The sequence below is a fragment of the Filicampus tigris genome, chromosome 17 (genome assembly GCF_054856515.1).
Source record: "Filicampus tigris isolate MCC_2025a chromosome 17, RoL_Ftig_1.0, whole genome shotgun sequence".
In the NCBI taxonomy this organism is placed as follows: domain Eukaryota; kingdom Metazoa; phylum Chordata; class Actinopteri; order Syngnathiformes; family Syngnathidae; genus Filicampus; species Filicampus tigris.
The window spans coordinates 1,160,001-1,186,518 of record NC_141233.1 but is presented as its reverse complement, the minus strand read 5'-3'; the positions used below and the strand labels follow the sequence as shown (position 1 = coordinate 1,186,518).

The 26,518-nt window shown below is 40.1% G+C and overlaps 2 protein-coding genes across 7 annotated transcripts in view; both read right to left on the bottom strand.

Annotated features, from left to right (window-relative positions):
- The window catches only part of jhy (junctional cadherin complex regulator), a 61,187-nt gene extending 51,829 nt beyond the window's left edge, over positions 1–9,358 (bottom strand). For 3 of the 6 annotated variants that reach the window (XM_086012996.1, XM_086013002.1, XM_086013000.1), the window contains exons 1-5: positions 9,177–9,358; positions 8,478–8,622; positions 8,214–8,320; positions 7,973–8,085; positions 5,631–5,980 (exon numbers count right to left, since the gene is read on the bottom strand). In XM_086012996.1, the coding sequence (XP_085869122.1) occupies positions 5,631–5,980; positions 7,973–8,032 (410 nt within the window). In that variant the 5' untranslated portion in view covers positions 8,033–8,085; positions 8,214–8,320; positions 8,478–8,622; positions 9,177–9,358. Of the gene's footprint in view, positions 1–5,630; positions 5,981–6,260; positions 6,352–7,972; positions 8,086–8,213; positions 8,321–8,477; positions 8,623–9,176 lie in introns of all 6 variants that reach the window. The other 3 variants (XM_086013001.1, XM_086012999.1, XM_086012998.1) reach the window with 3 other exon arrangements.
- A 6,106-nt stretch (positions 9,359–15,464) lies between these two features.
- Positions 15,465–26,518, bottom strand: part of hspa8 (heat shock protein 8) — an 11,567-nt gene continuing 513 nt past the window's right edge. The window contains exons 2-9 of the mRNA XM_086012086.1: positions 25,509–25,726; positions 19,232–19,437; positions 19,011–19,163; positions 18,350–18,905; positions 17,223–17,425; positions 16,292–16,490; positions 15,973–16,205; positions 15,465–15,908 (exon numbers count right to left, since the gene is read on the bottom strand). Coding sequence (XP_085868212.1) covers positions 15,711–15,908; positions 15,973–16,205; positions 16,292–16,490; positions 17,223–17,425; positions 18,350–18,905; positions 19,011–19,163; positions 19,232–19,437; positions 25,509–25,713 — 1,953 coding nt within the window. The 5' untranslated portion in view covers positions 25,714–25,726 and the 3' untranslated portion in view covers positions 15,465–15,710. The remainder of the gene's footprint in view (positions 15,909–15,972; positions 16,206–16,291; positions 16,491–17,222; positions 17,426–18,349; positions 18,906–19,010; positions 19,164–19,231; positions 19,438–25,508; positions 25,727–26,518) is intronic.

The following is a 26,518-nucleotide window of genomic DNA, read 5'->3' as shown; positions in this document are numbered from 1 at the left end:
GTTGGACAGATGGACTTTCCTGTCGTTCAAGACTAGTGTACATTACGCTATTGATTTATTGTGTTTATTGTCATTATTGTTTCTGGAGGTCATTTTCCATGTGCCTTTTTTTATTATTATGTTTTAGATAGGGGCCGGCACGGTGGACGACTGGTTAGCACGTCCGCCTCACAGCTCAGAGGTCGTGGGTTCGATCCCGGCTCCGGCCTCCCTGTGTGGCGTTTGCATGTTCTCCTCGTGCCTGCGTGGGTTTTCTCCGGGTACTCCGGTTTCCTCCCACATTCCAAAAACATGCATGTTATGTTGATTGGACTCTCTAAATTGCCCCTAGGTATGATTGTGAGTGCGGATGTTTGTCTCTGTGTGCCCTGCGATTGGCTGGCAACCAATTCAGGGTGTCCCCCGCATACTGCCCGAAGACAGCTGGGATAGGCTCCAGCACGCCCCGCGACCCTTGTGACTATAAGCAGTATCGATAATGGATGGATGTTTTAGATAGTTTGTTTTGGTAATCCTCACTCTTTTTGTATACATATCTAATTAAGTGGGTACGACATTGACTTCTTTTATCTGAAAAGGTTGTACTTGTTTCAATGTATTATTTAAAAGTGATTGGAGGGTGCTTTTTTTTTCTTCTTTTTGGTCTGTGTGTGTTTTGTTATACGTTCCGTGTTCGAAGGGACTTGTAGTCTGTTTTATGCGTATCATTTTATAGATTTGTATGCCTGTATGATTTCTGTTAAAACACTAATAAAAAAAGTTTGGGGAATAAATAAATGAAACATAATGACATCCACCACACATGTGCACAGAGCTCAGATGTATAGTCTAGCAAATTGGCAGGCGTAATCGGGACTCATCAAAGATAATCCCCTCGGTGTGCCGAAAGGCCCAGCATAGCACAGAGATGTCTGTCAAATTCCTAACGCGGTATGCGAGGCTTGCAGCGGCACAAAAATCAATATGCGCCAGTTTTTAACACTCAATGCGCTGCCAATGAATATAGAGCCCATAGTCACTCCAATGTGTCTCGGTTCGTCCCTGGGTCCTTCTCCAGGTGGGATGTGCCCAGAACACTTCATAAGGTTGGTGTGAAAGAGTCATCCTAATTGAGGTCCAAGCCACCTCATTTAGATCCTCCTCTACTGTACTGTACCAAACCATTTTATCTCTAAGGGAGAGCCCAGACACCATTTGAAGGTAATTATTTTTGGCTGCTTACATCAGTGATCCTGTTCTTTCTAAAGAATAACAATATTGAATGTATAAGAACATTATGAGCTTTTGCCTCAAATTTAATTGGCAGAAGGTCAAAGCCTAAAACAAGTGCATTATGTTTAAGTCTGATGATCAATCCTGAATCATTCTGGGACCATTCGTTGAATTAGGTTGAATGTGAAAGTGACTGAATTTAGGAGCTTAGCAGAGCCTTTAATTTAGAACCTAGAATCACACTTGGTTGACAAGCAACCACATTCAGCAGAGTTCACCAACCAAGGGCAGTTTTCAGTATGATAAATGCCAAAGAGCTTGCAAATGTATATAAACAATACCAAAGGAAGGCATACTAATTACATCATTAAAACATCGATGAGCTAAGATACCATGCTAACAGGGATTGCAATCATATATTTATCATTTTTGCATTTTCACCTTCAGCTTGACCAATGAAAGTGAATTTTAGCAGTACTATCAGGGGAATAGTTCACATATGCCATTTTCAGATCATGAGCAAGCTCCAAAATTGTGGTATTAAAGGCTCGAAGGCAATGAAAAGACGTTATTAAAATAAATTGTAGCTATTTGTGCTTACTGGGTGGAATGAAAAGAGTCTTACTCCTCACAGACATCATAAATGAGTGCGTGTGTGCGTGCGTGTTTGGGGTGGGTTCAAAGGTGTAGAACTGCTCCTTTCAATGAGACCGAACAGGTAAGAGATGGCTCTCTAATGAGTGAAACTCAAACTAGTTAGAGAATGCATTAAAACATGCAGCTGGGTGTGAAGGAAAATACAGAATTTGCCCACGATGATAGAGGCCCGGATACAAAAGCAAGCGGGAAAACGGTGACAATGAAAGAAAATAGTTGCATGGACCCAAACAGAGAACATCTTCCAATATTGAGTAAATAGGTAAAAAATATAGCGCACAGAGATGAATGGGGCTGCTTAGATAGGATTTGTTCACTTGAATGAGGAATAGGCATTGGGTTGGTAAAGTATGCAGTGGCATTGTGTGAAAAGGCTTATCTGCTTTGAGGAGTCGGTATAAAAGGACTAAAAGAACATGATGATGGGAATAGGACTGTGTCCTCTACCTCGGCTCTATTAGACTGAAACCATTGTCTAAATGTACCAAGGTCATTTTCCTCTGAAACAATATACAGTACTTTAGTCATAGATGAACATTTAACACTGGTTATAACAGCAGAGAGTAAAATCCCTTTTTTTGTTATTTACTATCCTTCTGTGTCTGAAGCAGGCAAAAGTTTGAGTCAAAAAGAGTCCAAAAACAGATGTCCTTTTGTGCTTTACACATACAGTAGAAGATGACTGCCACACTTCCCTCAAAAGAGAGGTCTACTTTACAGTATCAATAATCTTTGTTATTGGCCCAGGAGTGAACACCTATTTTTGATTCACCAAAAACAAAACAAAACTCTCAAATGAAAGCTTTTGTTCTCCCTGGTCCTGAATTAGGCCATGCTCCACTTCACACCATTTCACGACTCAGTGATGAATCAGGGCTTATCTTAAATTATCCATGTGATGTTTAAATATTCAAAGTTTCAACGTTACTGATGCTCTCATGTTGTGTTCAAATTATTAGCAGTATTACCTGTGAAATAGTAATGCATCTTAACTGAATGACTGACAGGATTGATGATATTTGAAGTGAATGTAAATCCTTCATTTGATCTTTTATGTCACAAACCATTGTTAGTTGTAGTTACATTTTATCAACACATTAAATGAAAATGTACCTATTGTTGCAAATATGTACCCCAATATTGTATGAATTAGGTCCACATTCATTTTTAACCAAAAGGTTCTCAGCACTTCTACAAACGTCATGACTGCCATCTACTGGCAACTTGGCTCTAATGGTAAAGTATAATAGTCTAGTGCAGTGTTATTCAAACTCTGTGCTGCCGTGGGAAATGATATAATTCGTGTGCCTGTGCGGTCCAGCGCCTGGCAGCGTAATCCGGTAGTTACTACATTGTAGTACTCTTCCCTACCTAGGCCAATGTTTCACACTGAGTAAGTATCAATATGAAAAATTATAAAATACTTTTTTCTTTGTGTTTATTCATTCATTCATTATCCATACCACTTATCCTCACAAGGGTCGTGGGCGTGCTGGAGCCTATCCCAGCTGTCTTTGGGCAGTGGAAGGGGGACACCCTGAATTGGTTGCCAGCCAATCGCAGGGCACACAGAGACAAACATCCGCACTCACAATCACACCTAGGGGCAATTTAGACAGTCCAATCAACTTACCATGCATGTTTTTGGAATGTGGGAGGAAACCGGAGTATGCGGAGGAAACCCACGCAGGCACGGGGAGAACATGCAAACTCCACACAGGGAGGCCGGAGCCGGGATCGAACCCACGACCTCTGAACTGTGAGGCGGATGTGCTAACCAGTCGACCACCGTGCCGCCTTCTTTATGTTTATTTAATTCCTACTCAAGATGTTATAAAACATTATTCTTCAATGGTAAAAAATGCTTATATAAACAATATAACACTTGTTAAAATAAGCTTTTTTTTTCACAATTTCAGATAGTGGTGTGCCGCGGGATTTTTTCAATGAAATAAATGTGCCTTGACTCAAAAATAGTTTGAAAAACACTGGTCTAGTGCAGCCTCGTCTGATGCTACATATTTAACCAGTGATAACATAATGCGCAAGTAACGCTTTACTACAATATGATGACTTTTTGGGGTAACTAATAAAATAATGCATTGCTATTTCCAGGAAGAGTAATCAGATTAAAGTTATTCACACAAGTCACTGTTCGTTACTATTTATGTCATTTTCCCAAGTAAAATTATATTAGCAATGTGTTTTCCATCTTGTGGGGGAAAAAAATTGAATTGTGTAAGAGGGCCTTAACACAGCAATCAACACACTACTGCCCTTCAACTCTCTGACCGCTGTCATCTCTTTGATCCATACCCTCACCCCTCCCTTAAAAGTACAGGTCACTGGTGAATGTCTATCCCTTGTAGGTCACAACACTTCCATAAGGAATGGCTTGAACAAGATATAAAGCTCATCAGATGTAAATGTTAAATATTCAGTTAGATTTTATGCTGCAAAAAAAAAACATTTAAAAAAAAGTAAGTACAGAAGTAATATGTGCTACCATACTTGTTACCATATTTGCTCGGAAGAGTGTTTAGGCCTTCATGATTTCTTAAATGTTTAAATGATACAGTACAAATTCATAAATATGAAATAATCATTGAAACTGATCGTATTACTGTACAGGGCCAGTGCTGGTTCTGGCAGGGTCACCACAAGATGGCTTACGGTGTAGAGATGTTAGGACCCTGTCAACACACTGGAAAGGGCTGTACATATGTGTACCTCACAGGAATGAAACTAAATCTGGGTATATTCATAGACAGAGCACTGAGCTCGTGTGTAAAAACTGGCGCATCTTGATTTTCATGCAGATGCTTGCCTCCCTTTAGCAGGTTTGCGCATTTGCAGACTGGGCTACGACATGCTGAGCATTCCGGTGGACTGAGGGCGTTTTCAAGGCCACTGGTGCGCCTGACAATTTGGTGGCTGAAAGTAAACTAAATTTTATGCCCTAACTTGTAGCACAGGTGGTGTAATGAGATTTTGGTGAATTTGATCGAGGTGCAGGCAGACAGATCCGGCACTCCGGGCACATGTGGTGGATGTCAGCGTATTTCATTCATAAATATAACAACAGCGTGGATCAAACCCTCAGAATCAATGTCGAAATCAATAAATCAATTAACTGAATTTGTTATTGTTATTAATATTATTATTATTATTATCATCATCTTTCATTTCTTTTTAAAATCACCCCCTGGACATGGCACAGCCAAAGTGGGTGGGGGGCGGTTTCACACATGGACATTTACTTTTGGGCGACTGAAGGCGGTCTCCAAAGTGCCCACTTCCCAGTGGTGATCTGAGATTGCCCTGGCCAATTTTACATCAACTTTACATCATCCACTGCAAGTGGAAATCTTGCAGTTCCTTATAAACATACTTTGAGCATGTCAATCTCCTTCCCGGACTCCAGCCATGTAGACTGTGCGGCTCTCCTGCGCTGATTTTAAAGGGAATGAGAGAAGCCGCTTCGATTGGCTGGGATGCAAGTCTGTGTTCACGCCCACAACGGCATAAACACCCGTTCCTAACTGCACGTGGCTGTAAAGTTACCAAAAGAAAGAATACGCCACCCATGCACACAGTTAGACCAAGTTAGTGATTTCGCTAGACTTGCACTGAGCATGAAAATAGATGCCCTGCATGGTGTCAATGAGACCTCGTGATGAATGGTGTTACAAATTCATTCATAGTAATTAACAAGAACTGTATCTAGGAAAAACACTTTTTCTTGAGCTCTAATGCAATACCTTTCGTGAGAATCTCTTTCGGGTTCCCCCGTTGTGTGTAAATGTGCTGGTACTTCAATGCTATCAGAAACCATGTCATCTTTATGTGGATTATTGTTTGCATCTGCAACGTCCCAATTTCCTTCCTTTAAACTGCCATTCATCTCTCCTTGAGGCAGTATGTAATCACCAATGTGCATTCTTAGCTGCTGTTTGCAGACACTTTGCTGGGCCAAACTCTGTGTGTCTGTCTCCAGGGAGTCCCAGTGATCGGTCAGCACAGCTGTTCTCTGATTAGGAGGCTCGGAGCTGACTCTGTTATCCATACTTCGGTTGCAAGCCAATGTCTGCCCAAAGAGAGCTGTCAAGCCCTACAAAGAAAAAGATTCATATTACACAAAGAACAATACAATAATAATAGTCATCATCATCATCATTACCATTATTATCAATATCATTATTATTGTACTTTAGTTTTTGTTATTATTGTTATCATTAATAATAAGAAGATGAAGAAGAAAAAGAAATCATTTTATTTAAAGGCGTCTTTCAGAACACATAAGGACATTGTACAATCCAACAGTAAAATCAACAGAGGTGGGTATCATCTATCCGTCACTAAGTTCTCGTCTGTATTTCGGGCTGACCCACGTGTTCACAGTCCGTCCCACGTCGGCGACAGCCAAATGGCATCGAGAACGTAATCTTCACGACACACGCAGGCACCCGCACGAGCAGACACCTACCAAACCAAAAAAAATATATCGAACAACTGACACACACACGCAAGCAAGCGCGGTGATCGTGGGACCGCAAGGTACACAACACTGTTTTATTTGTATTTTTTTCCTTAGTCGGCCACGTGTCAGGAGTGCGGCATCTGTGTGTGACGTGTTACAGATTAAAGTGAAAGTCAACACAAACATATTTTTTTTCAAGAATATGTTCTATGCAAGCCCACTAGTTGAAACAAGACATTATGATAAATACTGCGTTTGTGGAATAAGAGTTAATCTACCCGTTTTTAGCCATCTCTTGAAGCGGCCATTTTGTCATTTCTGTCGACTGAAAATGACATCACAACTGCTCAGGGCTCAGGTAACGACCAATCACGGCTGGCCTCTTTTCTGAAGCTTAGCCTTGATTGGTCGTTACCTGAGCCCTGAGCAGGTATGATGTTTTTAAAAATGTCGCTACTAAATAAACGAGTGGTCATTGAAATTTTGTATGCTAGAACAAAAGTGTATGTCTAACTGTACACCTTAAAGCTTGCAGGCATTGTTTAAACCTTTAAGGCTTTAAGTGAAAATACGACAGGTGCACTTTGTGCCATGTTTAACTGCTCTTATGGAATTTAGGCTTGAACGCTGGTGTAGAAAAGCAAGGTCACCCAAAGACGGAAAGAAGTAATGTGAATGTAAACCTCTAATCATTGTCCCAACAGAAAAGATCCAGACGGACGGGAATGATGGACTAAAATTGTAATTTATTTTAATTTGAGGGTGGTTTATTTTGACTGGTTAGCACGTCCGCCTCACCGTACAGAGGTACAGGTTTGCATGTTCTCCCCGTTGCCTGCGTGGGTTTTCTCCGGGTACTCCGGTTTTCTCCCACATTCCAAAAACAAGAGATTGGACACTCTAAATTGTCTCTAGGTACAATTGTGTGCATGGATGGTTGTTTGTTTTTGTGTGCCCTGCAATTGGCTGGCAAGCAGTTCAGGGTGTACCCCACCCACTGCCGAAAGACAACTGGGATAGGCTCCAGCATGTCCGCGACCCTCGTGAGGATAAGCGGATCGGATAATGGATGAATGGACGTTTATTTTGTCAATATCTTGAAACAGAGCGAAAAAACAAGGGCCAAGTACAGTAAACTAGCTAGCAGACAATGAAACTAATGGAGAGACAGAACATGGGATCAGCCTAAAACAATTTTCTAGTCACTGTCATCTATGAAATCGAGAAACATTTCCACATTGTTTTGCCATTAAATACTATTGAGGCATGTCGAATTGTCCGTTGATTCGCAGAGTGTTAGGCTGCCTTCGGATCACTTTACACACGTTATGTGGCCAAAACAACATTTTTATCCAGGCTATTTGTGTTTTGGTGGCAGTGCTGAGAGCAATGCATTGCAAAACTAGCGTTTAGAGAAACAGTATGTTTCTCAGCAACCAAGAAATGCAACATAATACATTAAACTATGGCTCGCTATAAAGACATTTCATCACTCAATATCCCCATGCACTGGGTCAAAGTACGACGCTTCAGAGGTATTTTGGGTCACATGGGATGCACCGCAGCTGGTCATTTAGAACCTGCTTCTAGCCACTTGAACTATCACTGAAGAATAGGGCCTACCTGTCTCTTCCTCACGTCCCAGTGGTCCCGATACGATGCGCACATCCAGCCAAATGTCATTAAGGACTTAACTAAGCTTAACTTTAGTGTCCCAGCAGAGGTTGGTCAATGTACTGAATATCAAACAACAAAATAGATTAAATAAAAAACATGAACTTTGTAGCAGTTGTAGTTGTCCAAATTACAGCTTTTGTCATTGTTTTCTGCTAATTTTGAATACTTTGGTAGTAAAAATATTTACCTTATGGCATGGATCAGTGGTAGAGTTGTCATTTCAGAGGCCCTTGTGACCGTGTCGAAGTGTTCTTGAGCAAGATACAGAACCCCCAGTTGTATGGAGGACCAAAACTGCCCAAATAAAAATGAAACAAGTAAATAAAAGTGAACATAAAAACGAATATAAAACATATAATTCAACACTTAAACACCCCAAAATATAAATAGAAATAAAAACAACAAATATAAACAAATATAACAACAAATATATATATAATAACTAAAATACATGTGGGCGGCACGGTGATCGACTGGTTAGCACGTCCGCCTCACAGTTCAGAGGTCGTGGGTTCGATCCTGGCTCCGGCCTCCCTGTGTGGAGTTTGCATGTTCTCCCAGTGCCTGCGTGGGTTTCCTCCGGGTACTCCGGTTTCCTCCCACATTCCAAAAACATGCATGGTAAGTTGATTGGACTGTCTAAATTGCCCCTAGGTGTGATTGTGAGTGCGGATGTTTGTCTCTGTGTGCCCTGCGATTGGCTGGCAACCAATTCAGGGTGTCCCCTGCCTACTGCCCAAAGACAGCTGGGATAGGCTCCAGCACGCCCCGCGACCCTTGTGAGGATAAGCGGTATGGATAATGAATGAATGAATAAAATACATGTGCAAATAAATACAAAATATCTAATTCCCCTCATGAGCCATCACCAGATTTAAAAACAAATCAAATAAATAATTAATCACTTCTTCGTCCCTCATTCTTGATGGTCAAATGGAAATTGAAAACAACGAATTTACCTACACGAGGATAACAATTACGATCCCCAAGAAGAACTATTTTTTTGCAAACATAAAGTGTGCCTTAGCAGACATGCAAACATTAAAACAATGTGGACTTCATTTGATTGCTTGTAGATAAACTTGTGTTTAGGACAATTAAGACAAGTAACGTGTGCTATATAATATCTTGTACCATTTCTGAAACGTACCTTGTTTCCTCTACCAGCAAACTGCCCTATGTTGCTAAGGAGATAGTTTAGAGAAAAGACACCAAAAAACTCTCACATTTAAACAAGATATTTTGTCGAGACGAAACGACTACGGACGTAATGTTTCGTATTAGCTACAGTGCTGTGCTGGATCGTTGACCTTAATGACGTAAATAAATTATACGGAAACAACAAGACCCGCGACATCGTAACCATAGCGACACAGACTCGCACACTGGACTTTCAATGTTCATGCCGTAGAACTCGTATATACACTAGATAGAGCCTTGTGTCGTTGAGGACGTGCAGACATAACCGCCATCTTGAACCGGGAGTAATTTTTTTCTTTTGCTATTTTGTTCATTTATTTATTAAATTCGAAGAACAAGTATACAAAAAAACTTGTATACAACAATGAGTAAAAAGATCGCAATACGGGACCAAGCATTGCAATTACAGAATCATCTTGCTAAATAAACTAAAATCAAACGTCAAATATAACTCACGTGCTTAATCGAGTACAAAAATAAAGTGCAGATGAACAAAGAGAGCACCATTACACCCTTTTTCCATTATATAACAAGCCTTTTTTTTTTTTTTTTTTAAATTCAATTCGCTAAAACTTCTCAAGAACAAAAATATACAAATGCCGTGTAAACAATTAGTCAAACACAACCAACTAAACCACATGGAGGAATCTTTTTTAGTCAATCTCCCTTTTCAGCCTTATCAGGGGAAAACTTCTATCCCGTTAACAAACCCTCTGCATCCGACCTAGTAGGCCTTTTTATTTTCATTGCGGGCCTTCTCGATGATAGGCCACAATTTGCTCCGATGTTCTCTATCTTCTTTCAAGACAACCTCTGCAAACTTGAGGTCGTTTTCCTTCAAGTATGAGGATGTCTTTGCTGCTTTCCACAGATTCTCTCTGGTCACCTGGGAGATTAACTGGATGATAATAGCTCTTGGTATGGTGCTGTTTGGGCGCTTGGGACCGACGCGATGAACAGTGTCAATAGTATTACAAAGACGAGTTTTATACTCAGGGAGAACGGCTTGGCAGATCTCGATAGCAGTCTTGCATACATTCTACTTTTCTGATTCTTTAACTCCAAAGAGCCTGAAATTCCACCGTTTGGAGAATCTCTCGAGGTCAGTGATTCTTTGTTGGTTTGTATCCATCCGTTCCTCGTCTTTGGAGATTTTCTGCTCCAAGGTACCAACTCTGCCTTTCACATCTTTTACTTCCTCACAAACGAAGTCCACCGTTTTTTTTATACCTCCAATTTGCAGTGTAATGTCATCCATTCTTTCATTTGGTAGTAATAGGGCCGTGCACCGCATCATCCGCCATGTTGGGAGCTACGGTGAGTAAAAGCTGTGTATTTGTCGATTCAAAACCATGATAAAATGTAAGAAAGGATGAATTAGACAATGAAAGCAGAGACTGATATCTTGCAAAAATAGACATTATAAAAGGTTTGGGTCCCTATATAATTTCCCAGACTGAGTGGAGTTACGAACCTACTACCTCCTTTGTGTCCGCCAGATATTTTCACGTACCTTGTGTGTAGAGTCTACACTTCGGAGCAATTTTAACATTATAAATCTTTAGCCCCTCGTGTGCATTTTACAAACGGATAGGTGCAGGACCTGCAGATGATGAGGGCAGCGAACAATAACAACGCTGTCATTCGGACTAAGGGACTTGCTGTGCTGTGTTTGCTTGTGAACCGTCCACTCAAGCTACACAAACGAACGTACTTATTTCCTTTTTTAATAGTGTATATGATGGTTGATCATTCATTATTTCCTTTTACCTCACTCACTGAGTGCATGCGTGAATGTGACTAAAAGAGAGAAATTTCTGCAAGAGGATTCTAAACTTTATTTTTATCTTACCGCTATGAAAATGTACGGAGCATACTCTCGCCCAAGACAGAAGGTTGTTTATGGTTAAACGTTTTCATCTTACAGTCGATAACCAGGCCATCTGACTTTGTTTTGACATGTCCGAAACGAGTGTTCCCTCGATCTTCCACCAAGCATGAAACCTATAAAAATTCAGTCCATTGTTAAATTTTCTTCCTTTGCGATCGTGGGTGGCATTGCTGCACTTCCTAACACAGCAACGGTTCACTATGTTATTTAGTATTATAGTTCGTATTATAGTATAATATTTCGGCCGTCTAAATCAAGCGAGAAACACAGCAAATTTGTCTTGCGTGTAACAACAGTAGTCATGTCGCCTCCTGTGCGCTCCCAATATGGCGGCTACCCCGGTTGCAACGTCAGCGCACAGGCCTTTACTGATTTTGACACGGATTGGTTTGTTACAAACATCAGATATGCAATTATGATACAATGCACGTGGGTAATTTCATAATCGGGGCTTTAATACCATATTACTTGAATGTTTACAGTCAAGCAACTTTGAGGTACGAAGACAACATTGCGTGGCCGACAGTTGCATACGGACACGGTCTCGGCTCTTCTTGGTTGTATTGTCCGTGAGGTAATAGTCACTGTTCATGCAGGGGGAGTATAACGAAATGCAATATGGCACAGTATTTGCATGTAACTGAAAAAATTGTTTTATTGATTTACCGGTACTTAATTTCCACTTTAAAATGACACTGTATCCTTGAAATAGCACCGCTGAAAAATGGTGGGTTAGTTTTATTATTATTGACATGATTGGTCATTACCTGGGCCCTGAGCAAGTGATGTAATTTTCAGTCAACAGAAATGACAAAATGGTTCAGCTTCAGAAAACAGGTGAGCTGTGATTGGTCGTTACCTGAGAAACTCTGATGTCATATTCAGTTGATAGCAAAGGAGTCTGCCTCATGAGATGTACAAAAACGGGTGGATTTTACTGCTTAAAGCGGAAGTCACCCCAAATATTTTTTCAACAAGTTGAAACAAGGCATTCTGATAAATATTGCATTTGTGGAATAAGAGTTAATCCACCTGTTTTTAGCCATCTGTGGGGCAGCCATCTTTTCACTTCTGTCGACTAAAAATGACATCACAACTGCTCAGGGCTCAGCTCAGGTAACAACCAATCACGTCTGAAGCGGGGGCAAATAAGTGCTACAGTGCTCAAGTAGGTCGAAATCCAACGTAGGGCTACTACACCTTAAAACGTGTTTTGTTTTCCCTTGAATTGAGATAACTGTTGTTGTGATTTGGGCTAAACAAATAAAAGTTGATTTGATTTTGATTTTTTATATCCCATTCATCAGAATTATATTCAGTTTTCTTTGGGTGGGCTGAGCGTGTCCGTGGGTGGGTTATTTCTTATGGCTGTCATTGGATGCCATTGGTATAATAATTGGCATTTCTGATTCCAGTTAAGCACTGACTTGTTTGCAAATGATGTGACTACTTTTTTTTGTTGCCTTTTTTGGTATGTCATTGTACAATTGTACATTGTGTTATGTTGATTTTTCTTTTTTTTTGCTTTGTTGATATGTCGTTGTCATTGTGCTGTTATGTTGTGGTTTAATAAATAAAATAAAAAGAATTTGAAACAATTTAAATTATAATAGTAATTAAAAACAATGCTGTGAATATACTTTCAACAACAACAAAAAAAAAATGTTTTTTTTTTTTTTGAGTCAACCAACTACCCCAAAAGCAATGAACAACTCTCAACCCTCTGAGGACAGGTTTGGGGCGTTTTGGAGAATCAATGCAGAGGTGGTTGCCTTGCGTACGGCGCCCAGTGTGAGTGTGGAGACCCTCGACAGACGGTGGAGCACGTCTTGACAAACTGCCCCAAACATGAACCTGGACGAGACGCTGGAATGGTTTACTACTATAGCGCTTAAAGGATCTGAATCTATATGAGTGGCTTTATATTAGCCTACAGGTTAACCAAAAAACAAATTGGGAATTACACATCGCATAATCAGTTCAAAGTCTGAATCAGCGTGCCCTGATCTGAGCACAGGGACCAGCTGGTGAAGATCAGCCCCATAGGCAGGGCCAGCCAGGGAGGAGACCAACCCACATTATATTTAGATTTTGAAGAGTATAAATGTGAGGGCTGCATGTTAGACCGCGCCCCTTTTCTGCCCTCGCCCGTCTCGGGTGAGAGCATTCGCGAGGATGGAAAAGCTGCCCAGATCTGATCGTTGTATGACTCCTGAACTTCAGAGATGGTAAAGAAAATTCAATCGATTTGTGTGAGTCTTTATTTATATTGGATACCTTCTTGAAAGATAAAACGAACACGCATTGAATAAGTAGTTGTTTTGGAAATTGCTAATTGGGCTTATGGACTCGAGACCTAAAAAACATTCCAACAAGCTGAAGATGACAAACATATGCAAGAGAGAGCATACCGAACCGAAAACCATGAGCACAAAACCGATAATCGAACCAAACCATAGATTTTGCCATATGGCCAGGTGAGATATTGGATTTTTGGCTTTTCAGGTTTTTTTCCCTAAACTTTTTTAACACATTTCCCTGGCAGTGGTGCCTACCTTTCCAAAAATATCAAGCCATAATGCTACATAACATTTCATACATCCATTGGCAGTGTCAATGCCTCTATTTCACACAGGTCGAAAGGTAGATGTAGATAAAAACAGCTGAGCTCAAATTTGAAAAAGAAAAATTGGCTGGTGGAAATTCTGATCGGTAATTTATGTGAATTATGTACTGCTGTCTGTAATTTCGACTGAAAAGGCACAAGAATACCACATTTATCCTTGGTCAGAATCAGCAACCTGTAACAGGTAACTGACATGACTTCATTCTCCTTGCCCGCAACACCAGACTGCACAAATGTACACACAGCCGGAGGCTGAGTGTTTAATGCTTCTTAAAGTGGGTTGTTCCTCTGCGCTAAACGGGACATTCATTAGGGGTGGAACGGTATACGTGTGTGTATTAATTCGTTTCGGTATGGCATGTTCGGTTCGGACCACCTTGCGTACAGTTTCTGATCAGTTTTTATTATTAGCGCGACCTTACGCACGGGCGCTATTGACTGTTGCACGCGTGAGAGGAGGGCGGCGCGGCACTAAAGGGCGCCAGAAAAAGAGCCAGAGCTCGAAGGCCCCCGTACACTGCGTTCTCCTGTTTGGGAACATTCTGGCTTTCCTGTTAAAATTGCTGATGGGGAAAGGTACGTGGATAAGTCCCAAAGTTGTGTGCCGACACTGCTACATGAGATCGGCGGCTAAGTTGTAGGTAGAATGTCTAACATTACATGCACGGCATCATCCGACTGCGAATGTTTCTTAGACGAGGAAGCAAGCAGCAAGCAGTCTTTTTAGCCAAAAACGTCAAACTTAAATAGCGACATATAATCATATAGTGGCGTCTTCAGGAACACGCCGTCAGGCGTAGTTTCTTGACTATCACGTTTTTATTAGTCCAAGCATAACAGCTGTTTCTCTACTTCGTTCTCCGCTGCTCCTCTCGCTTGCCGTACGATGCATTCATCATCGGACACATCACAACTCAGCAACACACAAATCCGACCACAACAGATAACCCAATCCGTTACAATATGCTGTAGAACATTCAAAGATTTCAGTGTCTAAAAAGTGTATACAATTTCTTAAAGACTTTAAAGTTACTGCATTTTTTCATTCCAAAATAGTTTTAATATAGTTAGTAATAATTTGGAATTTGTACTGTAATGACAACTTTGACTTGAATACTTATGTCATAGGCTGTTGCTTCTGAGCGTTTAGATTTCAGTGTCAAAGATCTAATTTAGTAAATTATTGCCAGTGTATTTTTATTCAGGTTTATTTTCTTAGAATATCACCCGAATTGTTTGCTTTTATTTTTTCTAAAAAAATGTAGTTTACTTGTCACCTTTTCAAAATATACATTTTTTTAAAATGTTTGTACTGAAGATATACCGAACCGAAGTTTCCCAAAACACAGAACCAAAATGTGATTTAGCGTAGAGTTACACCCCTACAATCATTGAATAAATATTGACCGTAGCTCCGCCCATCAGGCACTCGGCATCTGTGAGTGTCTACAGGGCAGTGGGCGGGCTTGGACCCTTGGTTTGTGCATGATTGGCTGCTGTCTGAGGCAGCGCTGAGTTTCGCCTCATTTGAATGACCAACTGCCACCACTGAACAAAGTACTAAGTGGACTTTCTTTGTTGATAGTAATAATTCTGAGACGCAGATTTATCCATTTGTGATCCTCTTAAGTCACACAGAGTTTGAAAATCTGTTGTCACATATCATTGTTTCCTTCACCTGAATGGAAAACGTTTTCTTGCAGGACAAAAAATAAAGACTGTTTTGATGAAGAAAAAAATGGGTAACAAGTTTTATTGTCAAGGAAAATACAACATTCCCAACATATTTCAACCATCAGCACGATGTGGTCCCTTTCAGCTATTCAATCGAGTTGCAAACAATGAGAGAAAACTTGAACCCTCTTTTTTTTCTTCACAATATAATTACACTCTTCAGCATGATCAAAGTGCTACAAGAGGGCTACCTTCTTAGATGCAGGAATAGTTAGCTTGTGAGGTATTAATACTTAGTCAACTTCCTCTATGGTTGGGCCAGAGGATCCAGCACCAGGAGCAGCACCACCAGCACCAGGGAACGCACCAGGCATGCCTTCTGGCATACCGCCCGGCATGCCTCCAGCACTCTGGTACAGCTTTGTGATGATAGGGTTACAAACCTTCTCCAGTTCCTTCTGCTGGTGTTCATATTCATCCTTCTCAGCAGTCTAGACAAAAACACACACAAAAAGTTAACTTCCCATCATTAAAACAGTAAGTTTTATCACATACCTGGTTCTTGTCAAGCCAGCTGATAACCTCATTGCATTTGTCCAATATGTTTTTCTTGTCATCGTCACTGATTTTGCCTGAAAGCTTTTCGTCCTCCACTGTTGATTTCATGTTAAAAGCGTATGATTCCAGGCCATTCTTAGCAGACACCTTGTCACGTTGGACATCATCCTCTTCTTTGTACTTCTCAGCTTCCCGAACCATGCGCTCAATATCGTCTTTACTGAGACGACCTAAAATGATATGCAAATATAAAATTCAACTATGTTTTTACAATTCACATTTCTCATGATCATGTATCTTGAAATTAACAGTATACCCTTGTCATTGGTGATGGTGATCTTATTCTCTTTTCCAGTGCTCTTGTCAACTGCAGAGACGTTCATGATGCCGTTTGCATCAATATCAAATGTCACTTCAATCTGAGGAACTCCACGAGGTGCTGGAGGAATGCCTGTCAGCTCAAACTTGCCCAACAAGTTATTGTCCTTGGTCATAGCACGCTCACCTTCATATACCTGTTGGAAGCAGCATTTAACATTGAAACTTGTACCAGAATGAAGATCATTTGCATCCCTTCACAGTAGATTATTGCGATATAAATATTAAGTGTAAAAATGATTTAAGTGTTTCTGAGCGGGGTGTTAAAAAAAAAAAGAAAAAAGTGCCAAATCGACCACAAATATTGGTCAATAAAATGTTCTGCCTCGAAACTATCAATCATCTTAAACCTTATTTTTTACATCCAAAACAAATTGTTTGGCCACTTCCATATTTACCGCACAGACATTTGTTGCTGATGGACCGATGTCAGATTTCCATGGAGTAGCGCTCAAAAATTAAATGTGGTCACTTTCAACTAAAAAGGACAACACGTTTATGTAATTAATGCAAAGCAGAGCTTGAAGAGGGTAACGCCGCCCTTATGTCAGCTGGCATTTATCAGTTTTTGGAAATCGGAAGATGTTATGTCATGCAAACAGGTATAATCTTTTCCAACACTTTAGCATGTGTTATGTCACTGACTGGAGATGGGTAAGGTTTATTTTTTATGTTTTATGTGGCATCGATATTAGCGATACCAAACTACTGACTTCGATACTAACACACCCATGTGGACTGACCGGTATAGATTTCTGTAAAAATATAAGTCACATGTTGGTGAATTTCATGAGGTCATGGCCAGCGCGCCAAGAGACAGCGATAGAGGGACACATAGTTAAAAAAAAAAAAAAGATTTATACACTGACCTGAATGAGCACACCTGGCTGGTTGTCAGAATAAGTAGTGAAGGTCTGAGTCTGCTTTGTTGGAATGGTGGTGTTACGCTTGATCAAGACAGTCATGACACCACCCGCTGTTTCAATACCCAAAGATAAAGGAGTAACATCCAGAAGTAGCAGGTCCTGGACATTCTCAGATTTGTCACCAGAGAGGATAGCAGCCTGGACAGCTGTGTACATAAAACCAATGATGTAACAAGACTTTTCAAAAATGACATTTTAAACACTCAGTCTGGTTAGAATATCCACTTCAAGATTTCTGAAGGTCGGATAATTCAGGAGAAATTTAGTTTTTTCTATGTCGGTAGAAAGTGGCCTTTTTCAGGACATTTATGTCCCTCTCTCTCTCTTAACTTGTCAAAAGACTGCTCCTTCTTGCCTGCTGCTGTCTGACTCTTTAACAAGAACATTGTGTAGTCTCTACAAACTGGCGGACATTAGTGCAATTGTGCAGTCCTGCACCTGAGCTTATATCGTGCAATACCCAACATTCCCCACTAGTGTTATATCATGCAATACCCAACATTCCCCACTACTGTTAGTCTAGTTTTATTTTTATCCGATGCGGCACTGCAGCACTGTCACTTAAGAGTATTTTTCCTCTGTACTATGTACAGGCTAAAATGAGTGTTCCTCATACTTTTTATGTAGATGTATGTTGGTGTGTATATACACATAGTTACTGCGTATATTTACATAGGTTTGAGCCTGAATGTTTGCCGTTAATGTTATACATTAATGGCTACATTATGCCGCCGTCCCTGTGTGACCTATATCCTAAGCTGCTGTAACACTGAAAATTTCCCCACTGTGGGATCAATAAAGGCCTTCTTATTCTTAAATTACTGTGACATTTCATTGGTCCTAAAAACTCAACTGAATGGCACAAATGCAACATTTGAGACCAATAGTGTGGTCAGTAGAATACTTTTGTCAATTGTTTTTTCATGAAATTTGTCATGGAGGCTTTTAGAAGTGTGTGCAGTGCTGCCAAGATGGCTGCCATTTGTCACACTACATATAATGGTCAATTCAATTTTGAAAAAGTTGCAGAATTGCTCAATTTGTGAGCATGTCTGGGTGAAGACTCTTACCAGCCCCATAGGCAACAGCTTCATCTGGGTTGATGCTCTTGTTCAACTCTTTGCCATTGAAGAAGTCCTGCAGCAGCTTTTGGATCTTGGGGATGCGAGTGGAGCCACCGACCAAAACAATGTCATGAATTAGCCCTTTGTCCATCTTGGCATCACGCAATGATTTCTCCACTGGGTCCAAGGTGCCACGGAAGAGGTCAGCATTGAGTTCCTCAAAGCGAGCTCTGGTGATGGAGGTGTAGAAATCAACTCCCTCATACAGAGAGTCAATTTCAATGCTTGCCTGAGTGCTGGAAGACAAAGTGCGCTTTGCCCTCTCGCATGCTGTGCGCAGACGACGCACGGCTCTCTTGTTATCACTGATGTCTTTCTTGTACTTTCGCTTAAACTCCGCAATGAAGTGGTTGACCATGCGGTTGTCAAAATCCTCGCCACCAAGATGGGTATCCCCAGCAGTGGACTTAACTTCAAATATTCCATCTTCAATAGTCAAAATTGACACATCAAAGGTTCCACCACCAAGATCAAATATGAGAACATTTCTCTCTGCCCCAACCTGAAATGTTTTACAATGCAATTTGTTAGAACACTTAAGATACTGATAATATAATGTAATATAATATAATACAAAAACTTTCAAGCAGTGGCACTTTGACCTTACTTTTTTGTCCAAGCCATAGGCTATAGCAGCTGCAGTTGGTTCATTGATGATACGCAGAACATTGAGACCAGAGATAGTTCCTGCATCTTTTGTGGCCTGGCGCTGGGAATCATTGAAGTAGGCCGGTACCGTAATGACAGCATTGTTGACTGACTGTAAACAAAGCAAAAATTAGTCCATTTACGAAACAGTTTTCATATACAAACACATTATAGCCTTACCTTTCCAAGATAAGCTTCAGCAATCTCCTTCATCTTTGTCAGCACCATTGAGGAGATCTCCTCTGGGTAGAAGGACTTGGTCTCACCCTTGTACTCAACTTGAACCTTTGGGCGAGTGTTGTCATCAACTACAATAAATGGCCAGTGTTTCATATCGGATTGTACAACTGAATCATCAAATCTGCGGCCAATTAATCGCTTGGCATCTGTAGGAACAATAAAAAAAATGTTTGAATCATTTCAGCAGCAGTAGCAAATACAGGAAATAAAATAAGAAAAAGACAGCACGCAAGGAGGGCACAGAAAATGTACCAATTCTGTGTATTCAAGCATATTAACAAATATGCATAAACTTGTACTGTGTAGACGTTCACACAATGCCTCTTAAAACATCTGCTTCCCTCCAATATTACTACCAGTAGGGATGTCCCGATCCGATCTGCCGCAAACGTGATTTTCAGCTGACCCGGTATCGGGTGAAAAATATTTTTATTATTTTCTGAACATTTAACATCACAATGCTACAAAATAATCCAAATGTGCAAATATACTAGTAGTAGCTTCATTTTATATTACACAATGTTCCACGTCAGCGATGTGGAATACAGTATTTGGGGAAAATGAGACAAGGCTTTAAGATCTAATTTCATGGAGACATGAACGATGACGTCACGTCATAGCCGTGCGTAGAAAAATGAATAGATCTGAACTGTGACTGAATTACTACAGTAAGTATTCCCACATACGAACTGTCAAACGGAAATTTCCTCACCCGGAAAAAAAAACGTAGGCATTACATTTTCTACTACATTACATTAACGTCGATTCCTTACAACAGAAGTTCCGTTATCAAGAACCCATAGCGAAGCCCACAGTAGCGCAAACTCAAGCAGTCCCGCTCTATACTCCGGAAAAACTTTGACCGCTCTGCCATCGGATCAAACAGAAATTCCCTCACTCTGCAAAAAAACGTATGCATTAAATTTTCTACTACAATATTCCGCCATCATCGGATCCAAAACGGCGTCATGTAAGTTACTTCTTTGGCATGTGTTTTACTGAAAGATTTAAAATTTATTCATTTACATTTTCATCTGTAGATCATGGCATCCAAACGAAGAAGAACAGTAATAACCATGGAAGAGAGTGAAACGCATCCAATTAAGCGAAGCGGGACACAAAGAAAAAAACATCCAGGAGACACTGAGTCAGAAAAACTCAAATCTACGAGACTTTGAAAAAGTCCTGATGTAAAGCCAGCATCCAGCAAGGAAGCTATGGAGATGGAATCAAAAATGCTTTTGTATGCACAAGAATCGCCAGACATCAGTGATGATCAACGGGACAGTTATTTGTAATTAGCAACAAAACTGTGTGATACGCAGACAAACATTTTCCTACAGCAAAGAATGAAGCCAACACAACTCAAAATAGACTCATTTGTTCCCCAAGTCTGAGAGAAAAGAATAATTAAAAAAAAAAAACTAAATTACAGTACACTTTACTGTAGTTAAGTACAGTACTGCATTGGTGTTACAGTATTTTTTCAACAGTACTTGGAGCATGTTTGCTATACTGTACTTTGTTCATATACCTGTACTTTAGTGAGGTTTTTGTTTAATAAATTTAAAAAGTTTAATAATTACTTGCACATTTATACAGGACATGTACCGTAGTCGTTTGGTCGTTCAGACGTTGGAAAAAAAAAAATAATTTTAAATCTTATACGTATCCGATTTAGGACCACATATGAGAGCGAACCAGGTTGGATTTGGGGAAAAAAGAAATTTAAAAAAATCGGAATTGAGACTTGACAGAATTCAGTCGAACCTTTTTTTTTTTTTTTTTTTTTTTTTTTTTTTAAATCCAATCTGGGTCGCGTTTGCCTGCGGTGTGAACCTAGCCTTCATTTTTTTCAGAAATCATTTGCCTGGTTAGTATCTTGTTGGGAATTAAACATGTCCACAACATCAATAAGTGTCTTTTATGGTTATCTATTTGATAGAAGTTTAAAAATCGAAAGCGGTAAGTGGATTTGATAAGTCAACATGTAAATGGGCTCTGGACCACTTTGTACCGTATTTTCCGGACTATGAGTCGCGTTTTTTTCTTCTTACATAGTTTGGCCGGGGTACGACGCATACTTCGGAGCAATTTATGTGTGAAATTATTAATACATTAGCATATTGTATTCCTTTCCTTTTCAAGGTCAGCAAACAATACACCAAACTGCATATAAACGTGCATTACATATTGACTTTACAACGGGCAGAATAACCTGTAGTGCAGAGCTGGGCAGACCTGTAATATCATTGCACATAAAGAAAACAAAGCTAAATCCTTAAGGCTATTAAAATGCATGGATAATTTAAACAGTTAAATCATAATATTTTGTTAAATAAGTAATTAAAATATCCATCCATCCATTATGTATACCGCTTATCCTCACAAGGGTCGCGGTGAGTGCTGGAGCCTCATATGATAAAGGCAATTTGACTACCAATACATCTACTTGCTTTGCCTGTGGTGTCACACACACATACACGTACGGTGTGGACCACAACAAAGAGATAATTACAACCAAATACATATACTTTGGGAGACTTGGAAACATTCTACATGGTCGGTGATAAATAAAAGACTTATTTAATCGATCTACGACAGTTTTGGTGAGTTTAAAGGTATCTTACCTTGTAGTGTTGTCCACATTTAGAGAATTTACACTGGCTGAAGCGGGTAGTATAGACCAATTGATTCCGCACCAAGGCGGAACTAAACTTTGGCTCCCCCAGTCTTTCTGACATACCTGTTGTAAATTCCTCATTAGTGCTTAATTTATACAGGCATTGCTTTACTGTTCAACTTGTGTGTTTTACACCAGACATGTTTTCGGGCAGCCAATGGGTCCTTTCTTTACGTTGATTTATGTCGGGCATATTGTTGGACAGCTAAGGGGTCCTAACGAGAAACGTTTGGAGTCTGTTAGCCGTTAGCGGCAGATGCACGCCTTAGTCGTCGTGTATGGGCGGGGATTGAGCGAGTTGTTGAGCCTGGAATGGATTGAGTGCTAACTGAAGCCACATTGCTCCCTATCACTGTGTCCGGCCACGCTCTTTGACTCGAGTGAGTTTGGATGAGGCGCTCCGGTGAATCCCCCCAAATTCACATATAGTGAATGTAAGCTAAATGTTACCATCGTAGCTCAGTGGAAATGTGTACCTAGCGCACAATTTTATTATTTTGATTTATATGGACACATTTATCAGCGTTACTTGGCTTCTAGGTGGTGGAGGGGGGATGTTGTTTAATGTAACACAAGCATACAGTTCAGCCTGTTGTCTCTATTCAATTTTTATTTTAAACTGTTCATTATTTAAATTATAAATGTCATGTCTGTTCATGACAGCGGATTTTATCAAATAAATTTCCTTTAAAATAATGCGACTTATACTACAGTGCGACTCATGTTTTTTTCTACTTTATTATGCATTTTATGGCTGGTGCGACTTGTACTCCGGAGCGACTTATAGTCCGGAAAATACGGTATATGAAAACGTTGGCTCAAACGTCATAAAAGGTTAAAGGTACGTCAACTCAATTTCCCGACAATTTGTTCCAAGCGGGCCTATTAGTCTAAACATTGTATTTGGATTATTACTGTGTTTGTGGAATATGAATTAAGCAACAAGATCCACCGGTTTTTAATCCATCTCCGGGGGCAGCCAAATGTTATTACTGTTTATCAACATATTAGCTTACTTCATGACTAGTGTATATGGAAAAAACATTTTCTGGTCGTGCTGAAAAAGCAGGTGGTTCTGATTTATCATAACTAGAGTTAGACAACATTACTATATGCAGTGTGTGTATTTATTAATATAGCTACATACTGATCTATTGGACACATTACTTGTTTCCTCATCCAATGTGTCATGGCTGCTAGATACAGAGCTGAAATTCTCCTACAGATGCTGGAGGCCAGTAACGGGGTTGGACTCTTGAGTCTGAAATTTCTGATGATGAGGACCAAGACTATTGTCCAGGTGGAAGTAGAAATACAACTGAACAGAATCAATCTGATTCTGAAAACTTAAGTGTCCTCTGAAGAAGAAAGTGTCCAAATTATGTCCAACAGAATGAGTCGGAAGGGCTTTCACTGGAGCGAGTTACCTCCCAACCAGTGCATAACACAGAGCCACAACACCCTCAGAAGTCAGTCAGGGCCTGCATCAGGGCTTAGCACCACTGCCTCACCAGAAGATGCATGGGCGTTCTTTATCACTGATGGTATAATACAAGAGGTGATGAAGTGACCAAACTTGGAAGGATGTAGAGTAGCAACAGCTAGGGGAAAGGAATGGAAAAATGACCTTGGAAAAAAATGGAAAAAAGATGAACAGTCAGGGCCTGCATCAGGGCTTAGCACCACTGCCTCACCAGAAGATGCATGGGCGTTCTTTATCACTGATGGTATAATACAAGAGGTGATGAAGTGACCAAACTTGGAAGGATGTAGAGTAGCAACAGCTAGGGGAAAGGAATAGAAAAATGACCTTGGAAAAAAAATGGAAAAAAGATGAATTTATGACCTTCATTAGATTGACCCTGCTTGCAGGAAGTGAAAAGAACTGGGATGTATCAGTCCGTGAGCTATTTGGGAGTTCTCTACATATTCTCATGTATAAGGCCTCTATGGCCATGAGGACCAGAGCCTTCTGACTGGTAACAGACCATATGGCAGCCTTCCGCAATGTATGGGACCTATTCCTGGTCAACTGCAAAAAGTGATTCATCCCCAGTGATTGTGTCACTGTGGATGACCAGCCTGTGCCATTCAGGGGTAGGTGCAAGTTTCTACTGTACATGCCAAGCAAACCTGCCAAGTACGGCCTAAAGATCCTTTGGGTTTGTGATTCAATAGATGGTATAGTTTACACGGGGAGAGAACCAGGGGAAGACGGTCAGAAGAATCTGGGGGAAAACATCAGCTGTGTAGTAGATTTAGAAACGCAGGTTGCAACATCAAAAATGTTTAATTAGGGAAAAACTGAAGATATTACAAACATGAAACCATTGTTGTGTGGTCCTAAATATAATACTAAATACTATACAAGTGATTATTCTTAACCAAAATGACAAAAATGGCATAAAAACACATTGATTCTAATATGAGTCATTTTTGACCCACTTATGGAAGAGTGTAGGGTGCAGTCACTCTTGCATCTAAGGGTTAACAAACATGTTTAATGGTATTTCAAAGTTTTTAAATTTTCACACCAATATTTTCACTTACAGCATCAAATATCGGTACCCCTTGACTACTCATCAACTTTCACTTTAATCAGGAGATTTGGACCTTAGAGGATAAAAGGCTCTCCCCAAAGTTAAGGGGAAAATTACAAAACGGGAGGAGTCATTTTCACAGGGAGCAGAATTGGACTGGATTTATTCTATTTTATTTAAACTATGGTCCAGTACTGGGTCAGATTTTTTTTTTTTTCCCTGTGGGAGTGGGATGGGACCGGAGTGAAAAATCCACTCCAGTGTCACCCTCTAGTCACTAATAACAGCCTCCATGCTGGCAAATTAATTACACTTCTTACAAGTAGTCTCCTCACGAAGGGATTACAATTGCTAATTAAAATAAGGAGCGACAAACAAGCAATGTTAATTGCTAAGATAACCCAAAGTTATCATGCAACACCGAATTAAGTGCTTGGGTGACCAAATACACTTCAGACTGGAACCGCGTGTAAGTGGAATGTAGAACTTCGAACAGCAAAATAGCACGCAAATTAATTGAACACATACAGCTAAAAGGAAAATGATTGTTTCAGCATCCCATACATCACCAGCAGAATGCCCTAGAACAGTGTTTTTCAAGCTTTTTTGAGTGAAGGCACATATTTCATTGAAAAAAAAATCCCGCAGCACACCACCAGCTGAAATTGGGGGAAAAAAAAGATCATTTTAACAATACAAGTATTATATTGTTTATATAGGCATTTTTTAACATTGAAGAATGACATTATATTTTAAGATCTTGAATAGGAATTAAATAAAGAAAAAGTATTTTATAATGTTTCATATTGATACTATGTGTGAAAGATATAAACAGCCATAGTGCGTCGACATTTTTTATTGACCAACTGAAAATACATCACTGTATACCATCACCGTGATATAAAATGGCTTACATAATGATCCCCCCACCCATCGCTCCCAAAGACTGCATAAAATATTGAGGGAAAAGTGCAAGGTTACAAGGTATACTTACCAAAGACTGTATTGGTGGGGTTCATTGCAACCTGATTCTTGGCTGCATCACCGATCAGCCTCTCAGAGTCTGTGAAGGCCACATAACTAGGGGTTGTCCTGTTGCCTTGGTCATTGGCAATGATTTCAACTTTTCCATGCTGGAATACACCAACACAGGAGTAGGTGGTCCCCAAATCAATACCAACAGCTGGTCCTTTAGACATGATTGCTGTTTCTCTGGAAAGTTTGAGGAAATAAAGAAAACAAATTATTTTAAAAGATGGCGAAAGAACACTTTATCTTTAAGCAATTTAAAATGATTTTTTTTTAACTTAAGTTTTTAAGTTTCAAGAGGACAGATTAAGCGGCAGTAATGCAAAAACAACTTGGAGTGGGAGTGACTCTTTTACAACAGGGGTGCCCAACCTTTTTTGGATCTACTTTTCAAGCAGCCAACCTCCCGCGGTCGTATCCATCTGTCTCAGTTCTAAACGCCAGCAGTTTACTCAGGTTTGTTCCTGCTTGTCTTTTCAATACGTTTCGCATTTTATTTCACGAAATCACGACAGTGATCGGTTTCACAGACAATGACTTCTCAGCCATGTAAAATGCAGACCACCGCGTGAGAATAACTAAAGCATTCGTAAGAGATTATTTGGACTATGTACTCTTTGCTGCGTGACTTCTATAAGAAAGTAAATTTTGCTGTACCGGCACTTTTTTCCCCCACTTAAAGGCACCGGTGGTAAGATGGAAAAAAACTGGAACAAGGAACACAGCGGTTCCGAGGTCACTCAAGAGGCGAGATCATATGTGCGGCTCGTCGAGTGACCATTTTTTAGAGCCATCATCAGCGGCGGATACATCGTGTGGTACAAAATGGTGACCATGTTGCTAGCTAGTGTTCTCCAAGTCAACGGAGTGTGTTGACTTCTGATTAAAATCAAACTAAATTAAAAAAAAGCACATCTAGCTTGAAACCATTTCAAATTACTCCTCAAATTGATACTCTCAACGAGGTTGAGGTGT